The 7977-nt window shown below is 34.5% G+C and overlaps 1 protein-coding gene across 1 annotated transcript; it reads right to left on the minus strand.

Moving 5' to 3' along the window:
- Positions 1-265: 265 nt before the first annotated feature.
- Positions 266-7735, minus strand: LOC140754904 (uncharacterized). The gene is made up of 11 exons (XM_073090068.1): positions 7696-7735; positions 6700-6821; positions 6486-6578; positions 5470-5628; positions 4612-4825; positions 3817-3962; positions 2888-2990; positions 2389-2466; positions 1689-1810; positions 956-1048; positions 266-433 (listed from the first exon to the last, which is right to left on the minus strand). Exons 1-11 carry the CDS (start codon positions 7733-7735, stop codon positions 266-268), a joined length of 1338 nt encoding a protein of 445 aa, XP_072946169.1.
- Between the last annotated feature and the right edge of the window lie 242 nt (positions 7736-7977).

A 7977-nucleotide genomic window follows, 5' to 3' on the forward strand; every position in this document is an offset into this window, starting at 1 on the left:
GTTTCTATTTCTGGCTCTGGGTATTTGTGTATTTGTAGCGTTTTTTTTTAAAGTGATCGTCTTATTCTTGTAACTTGCGTATATTGTATAATATTGTAGATATACAGTTGTAATTACTTTGCCTCTCCTGTTTCTATTTTGATGGCAGCAGAATAGCACATCTGCATTTCGATTTGAAGGGTTTGGAACTTTTGCATTTCCTACTTTCATCTCATAATAATAGAATTTAAAACGTTTAAAAAAAGCTGTCTTTTTAGTTTATTCATCAAATTACCTGAGCGACAGACAGTAGGGCTTGCGCGGAGTCAACGACTCTAGAGCCACAACTGTCTAGCCGGGAGCCACTTTCTCCGCCAATTTCTTCAGCCAGCTCATAAACGATGGATAACATTTCTGAGGCTTTCTCGCAGGCTGCCTTAGACAACTCTAAGATCTGTGAGAAACGTTAATCTTATTGCAAAAGGATCAAGTAAGTCTATGTATGATAAGTAAGCCTATGGTAGATATCCTGTACGGAACCTATGGAATCATTGTAGAATTTCGATAAAATTTTATTTATCGATTTAATCGATAAAATTTATTTATTACAAACTGTTATTATTTAATTCATATTACTAATTAACAATTTTAATATTATAGGTATGCAGGTTTCCTGACGATGTAAACAAGTCTTCAAGGATATTTTGAAGTATATCAGTTCACACTTGACCAACACGGCGGTCCTAGCCTAATCCTTATTCTGAGAGGACACCCGTTGGACAGGAATGGGTTTGGTCTAAGATCCCGATATAAGACGACCTTCACCGAGCTAGTTAATGGATGAAAAGTATTTTAAGTCGAATAAAATATGTCGATAATTGTATTGCAAATGGGTTGTCTAAAAAAATTCAGTCCAGAATATATTCATTTAAAAAGTAAAAAATAAACGCAAGGGTTATATCGAAATGAGTTTTACCTGATTCTCCCTTGCAGAATTAGCCCGGGGGTTGAATACGTAATACAACTTTCCTGAAGTATTGGAAAACTTATTCGCAGCGTTGCTTAGTTCCTGAAAATATGGACAACATTATATGAGACTTCAACAAATGTAATCATGTCATTCGTACATTTCAAGTATTTTATTCTAAGAATTGTAGATTCCTTTAAAATATAAAGTCTTTCTGAATCGTATATTTTCTATCTATAGCTGTTACCCTAAGTGATAAGGGTTGTTCTCCCTTAAAATTTTTTTTTATTTTGATGCCAACACAACGTTTGCCGGGTCAACTAGTCATCTTTAAAAAGGCTAGTTAGACCAGTCTGGGATGGTCTTCTAGACGCTTAAACGGACGTTACTCAGTAGAGAAACGTCCGTCCGTAAGAGTCGAATGACACCAACAGGGAGTACCCTGTTGGTGTCAGTCGACACTAATAACCTAATTATTTTTTGTGCGTGGTAATATTTCAGATACCTAAGTATTTTCAATATATTTAACTTTATTATTATTATATATTTTACTTTATAGTTATATTTATATTTAGTGTTATATTTATTTAACACACGCACATATTTATTGACTGTATCTATATATAACGTCAAATGTAAATCCATTTTTGGCTAATGCTTTAATATTAATAATTAGATAACATAAATAAATTAAACTGTGAATTTCTTAAATAAATAACTTAATAAATAAAATAACACCTACCGTAAAATCATCGTTGTCCATACTATCGCAAATGAGTTTGTTAGCTTTGCACAACGCTCTCACGTTGTCTAACATTATTCGCCGTTGTTTATCGTCCGTGTATTCAGACAGTTTATTTGTATCTGAAATATATTATAAAGAAATGATTTATTGGACCACAAGTAGTACATTGCTTTACAATATTGTTGAGTACCCTTTTTTAAGTACGTTGGTACCTGTAGTAGAGGGTCTTCCTTTATACAATACTAAGTACTAAAAATATAAATTTCCAAATATATTATATTTTAGCTTTTTATATTTAATATTTAATTTAAAATATGGTTTTATTATTTAATTCTCTCTTTATATTACTTTAATTATTATAATGTTTTTGTTGTATTTATTATTGTATCAAATCTTGAAAATAAAGTACATTATATTATTTCCAATATATTACACTTCAATATAATTATTTGAATAAAGTTGAATTACTTTTATTTTTGAATACAGTATGTACGTATTTATACATAGTGAATATAGTGTCTGTGTGTGTGAGAATGTGTATGTGAGCTTGTGTCTGTGTTTATTTTAGTGTAAGGCGCATGCCACGTGAAGTATATATATTATATCATCATTATTATAAAAATATTCTATATTATATCTAAATGTGTTAAAAATTTAATACTAAGATTATTTATATGTATATTATTATTTGTATTACATTGTACGATGTCAGGCGTCACTTCAGAAATCGTAGTAATAGCCATTTCAGCTGTTATGTAGTCCGGCTTCACTGGGTCTGAAATATAATGATATATTTATAATTGAGAATAATATAAAAGTTATTATCTTCGTTAGTAAGAAGCTTGAGTGATAACGATATCGCATTTTTATAACATTACATTAAAATAATAAGTGGCTCATTTGATATTACAGTTTAAACACAGATGCGGATGTGTGAAGTGGGGACGACACCATGGCGGCGCTCGAATTAACAGAGAACGGCATTCTGGTCGAAGACTTCAGCAAGAACAGTCGAATAACGGTGATACTTGTGTAGTTTTAATACTTTTAATCACTAGTGTGTACTTACTTACGTATAATTCTCATATCGTTACTCTGTACCGTTTATGTGACTATATTATTACATGACTTCAAGACCTTCAAGATGACTATCATTGACAAAGTAAATTAAAAAAATATATTTTAGAAATAATTACCTGAAGTAGCTTGCACAAGAGCAGCTATAGCAGCATTCAGCTCAGCGAGCTTTTGGGCAGTGAGACGTTGCAATTCTTTATGTTCCGATGAGGGTTTGTTGGCCTGTAAACAGACAGTTGGTACAGTATTACATAATGACCTGGATAGCACCACGTTTTTTTATAATATAGGAGTAACAGACGAGCATGCAGTCCACCTGATGGTAAATGGCTACTGCCGCCCCTGGACATCTGTAATCAACCCCAGATAGTATTAGATATTCCTACCTGAGATCGGCCACAGACGCCGCTATCCCTGAGGACTAAGCTGGAACGCCTCGGAAAAGTATGGCGCCCTTCATAACGGAACACAGCAGCGCCTAACACTGCCGTTATTAGGCAAAAATTGGTGTGATGGTGGTACCGCCGGAGTCGAACAACAAAGGGTTCTACCACCTTCAAAACCTTCACGTTCTCTTTCATAGGTATTGCAGGCAACTAAGTGACGTAATGCAGGTGATGGACAATGTATTCATATTATGTAGACAAGCACAGCCTAACTGGGTGACTAACTGTCTACGATAAAATCTAGGTAATCCGTTTCTCTTTCCAATAGTAAATATTTATTGACTCACTAGCTGACCCTGCAAACTTTGTACCACCTCAGAATCTATTTATGAAATATATTTTATATTTACTCAACTTTTAAACCTTCCCTGGACTTCCACAAATAATTTAAAACTAAAATTGGCCAAATAGGTCCAGCGATACTCAAGTTTTAGCGAGACTAACGAACGTTAATTGATTTTTATATATAGAAGAAGATGAAATAATATTTTCTTTCGGATTCAAAATAGAAAATACTAAAAATATCATAATTGTCGAACGTGGAAATTTAATCATACATGGCATATATTTTAATTCATATTATTATAAAATAATTGATTTACCTTATCAGATATCACAACAGTATCGTTACTATTTTGAAGCAATTTCTCAGCTTCATCTAATTTCCTTTTTGCTGCTGCGGTCGTCGTTTTAAACTGTATACGTTCTTTGTTGCTTGGTTTAGCTTCAACTTTGGTACTAATTTCATCTGGAAAGAAAACTATATCATTAACAAATTAATTAACTTCAGAAGATATTTTTTCGTCACTTTTATTAAACAGGTTGCGGTCAAATAATGTATATATAATCTATTACACTATTCTATAACATAAAGAACTTATATATTTATATCACTAAATACGTACTTGGAATGTTTTAAATCATAGATATAATTACTTATAGGTATAATTAGCTCTAACTTTATTTCTTTCCTAACTTGGTGCTCTTGCTATCATTCTGAAAACTGTGTTAAATTGCTCTGATTTTTTATTTTTACTATTATGTGTTCTATTGTATTATCCCGTAATTTACACTTTAATTTACGTTTTAGTCATTTGTCCTTAAACTATTTAATTGCACCTTCCCTATTCTTTTAATTCTTTCAAGGTGAGAAGTTCTTCTCACTTTAAGATTGTCTGGAAGTAATCGCTGTATAGCGATAAAACCGCCTATTGTATAATCTAAAAATGTATGTTATATTTTGTGTTATATTTTGTATAATAAAGAATATTACCATTATTATAATTATATTTATATTCACCTCAAACTTTATTTTTCGAATAACTTTAATACAACTTTCACCTTGTGTATATTTAAACTAAATATCATTGTTATTCAGCCTCAAACACAGGACTTACCATTGTCAACCTTGCAGGCATTTCTTAGTTTTTCTAGCATGGCTTCAAGATCCTCGCGATCCTTCTCAAGTTGATCTCCTAAAGCTTGATGTTCAGAGTTTTGAATAATTGGCTCCCACAGGTACGACAAGTCTTGTGTCTGTTCGGAAACTGTATCAGCCGTTGTGATCAGAGCTGATTGACACCGAGCGTCCGTTATCGATGGTGCTGTTATCTGAAGCGCAAAATTCTATCGTAAGTTCTACTGACAGTGTAATTTTAAATCTTTATACTTTTAAAATCTTTTGTAATTCTTCATCGTCGTCATCCCCATACTATCCCAGTGAAAGACATAGGTCTCCGAAAGAAAGATGTTTATAGTAAAGTCCACCCGCTGGACAATTCTAAATTGGTTAACATCACAAATCCTTAAGAACTAAAATAATATTTAGGCTCGGTAAAAATATAAATATAACTCTAGTTGTAAATGGGCAAAAGTTTAGTCTTTGCAGAAGGACTTAAAAGTCTGAATCTGTTTTATTGCTAGAAACACTAGCAATCAGTTTTTTTTATATAATATAGGAGTAGCAGACGAGCATGCAGTTCACTTGATGGTAAGTGGCTACTACCGGACATCTGTAATCAAATCCAGATAGTATTAGATATTCCTACCTCTGGTCGGATAAGATGTACGTGCTAACTCTGCTAAGTGCTACCTCTGAAAAGTACGTCTCTCTTACCACACACTTCAAACCAGAACACAGCAGCGCTTAACACTGCTATTATCCAGAAATAGGAGTGGCGGTGGTGGCTCCGGAGTCGAACTACAAAGGGTTCTACCACCTTCATTTTTTGCAGCACTTGCAGCAATCACATCACCTGAGCGGCCAGTAGCAGAGTCTGTGCAGCAGTGACGACGTTAGCTCCTGAGGAGTCCAGCCTCGCGCCATCCTCCCCGCCCACTGCTTCAGTGAGCTGGTACACCTTGGACAGCATTTCTGACGCCTTCTCACATGCTGACCTTGATAGGTCTAAAATCTGTAAAAAATATAATCTCGGTTATAATATAATTTAAAAGCGTATCACACATAATTTCTGAATTTGTTAAAGTTTAAAGGCATATTATGATTAATGAAAATCCACCACCATCGCTCGGGGTTTCTCTGCAATTCTTTCACGATTCAATCAACACGGCTTTGGAACGCTCTTCCTGAGGAAGTAACAAAAGTGTGCTCCAAATACACTTTTAAAAAGAAAGTTATAGCTCTTCTTCTTTAAAAAATCTAATATTAAATAAGTAATTGCATTTTATATTTGCTCGTTGCTTATCCTAGTTATCTATTTACTTGCTATATATCTATTTACATGTCTTTTTTTTTACTCTCTTTTCTTTATATTCTCATGTTTGACTTTCTCTTTCTATCCTTCTATTCTTTTTTTTTCTTTTTTATATTTTTTCTTCTTTTAATTATCTTTAATATAAAAATGTTGTTTGCGCCGCCTATTGTAGCACTTGTTTATATTGGTCAATAAAGTGCACTAAAAATATATACATATATATATAATTTGACTATTTTTTACTTTAAATTTGTATTTCCTAATATATGTGGTCAATCGCCACTTACCATCAACGGCAAGTGGCTACTGCCGCTCATGGTCATCTGTAATCAATCCCCATATGACATTAGATGCCTACCTGAGAGATGCTCTTACCTGGAATACCTAGGAAAAGTATGTCTTCCTCACCACACTCTTCAAACCAGAACACAGTAGCGCTTAACACTGCTGTTATGAGGTGGATATAGGTGTGGTGGAGGTGCCAAGCTACAGAGGGTTGTACCTTCAGACCTACACAAAGTTACAAAGACCAAGTATCACGTGTACTGATGATTTACCTCATTTTCCTTGACAGGATTGGTTCGGGGGTTGAAAACGTAACACAACTTCCCGGAGGAGTTTGCAAAGTTTGCTGCAGCCTCGTTGATATCCTGAAATTAAATACGAACTTTCTTAGGATTTGATTATGTATTACTAGCTGACCCGGCAAAAGTTGTGTTGCCATATAAATAAAAAAAATGTTAGTATAGTTGAAAGTGTTATTTTAATTACCTTCACATTATTCTTTTCTGCGCTATCGCAAATATTCCGCATCGCCTTGCAAAGCTCAGTTACTTCTTCCAACATATCTTTCCTGATATTTTCATTTTCGTACTTTGCGAGTGACTTAGTATCTGAAATATACAAATATTTACCATTTCATGTCGAATACCAATGTTTGCACAGTAATCAAGGGTGTGAGCTGAAACCACGGTATCCTCATCATCATCAACGCATTATTGTCCCACTGCTGGGAACGGGTCTCTTCTCAGAATGAGAAGGATCAGACCACAGTCACCGCGCTGGCCAAGTGCGTATTGGTAGACTTCATAAAATCTCTCAAGTGAGCAGGTTTCCACACGATGTTTCCCTACACCATTTTAAGCAAATTATTATCTATACGCACATAACTTTGAAAAATCAGAGGCCGAGTTTCTTAACCACAAGGCTATCACTGCTTTTTAGAAACCACGGTAAACGCGACCGAAATGTATGATCTTAGGATGTTGGTTTTATTCGAAATATAACTGTGTACTGCACCGTGGAGTGGTGCCGCCTGCTTCCCTTGGCGACTGGTCAGCCGTGAAGCAACACACATACTCTTTTATTATATAATATAGGAGTAGCAGACGAGCATGCAGTCCACCTGATGGTAAGTGGCTACTGCCGCCCATTGACATATGTAATCAACCCCACATAGGATTAGATATTCCTACCTGAGGTCGGCCATAGATTGTCCGCTACTACTAAGGACTAAGCTGGAATGCCTCGGAAAACTATGTCTCCCTTACCACACCCTTCAAACCAGAACACAGCAGCGCTTAACACTGTTGTTATAAGGCAGAAATAGGCGTGACGGTGGTGTCGTCGGAGACAACTGCAGAGGGTTTTTCCACCTTTGTTGGGACAACACCCCATCCTTTCCAATTATTTAAAAATTTGTTTTATCTTTTATTTTAACTGTGATAGGAACCTGTTCTGAGGAAACAATTGAAAATATAAGATTACCTGCTATCATTTCTGGAGTCACTTCATTAATGACATTCATCGCCAATGTTGCAGTGTCGTAATCTGGATTTTTTCCTTCTAGAAAATTAAATCAGTAATAAAATTAGTTAATGTTACATTTAAGGAATTTTAAGTAAATCGTATTTAGCAAATTTTTTCAACCTTAGTTTTTGTAGTTTATTAAATTTGAATTTTATGGAGATATTATTTAACCTCGTTAGCTTTCGTAATCGTAGAAAAATAAACAACATTGAGAAAAATACTAAATAAAAACCCATCACT

The sequence above is a fragment of the Epargyreus clarus genome, unplaced genomic scaffold (assembly GCF_041222505.1).
Source record: "Epargyreus clarus isolate Ecla_fem2 unplaced genomic scaffold, WU_Ecla_fem_2.2 ptg000031l, whole genome shotgun sequence".
NCBI lineage: Eukaryota > Metazoa > Arthropoda > Insecta > Lepidoptera > Hesperiidae > Epargyreus > Epargyreus clarus.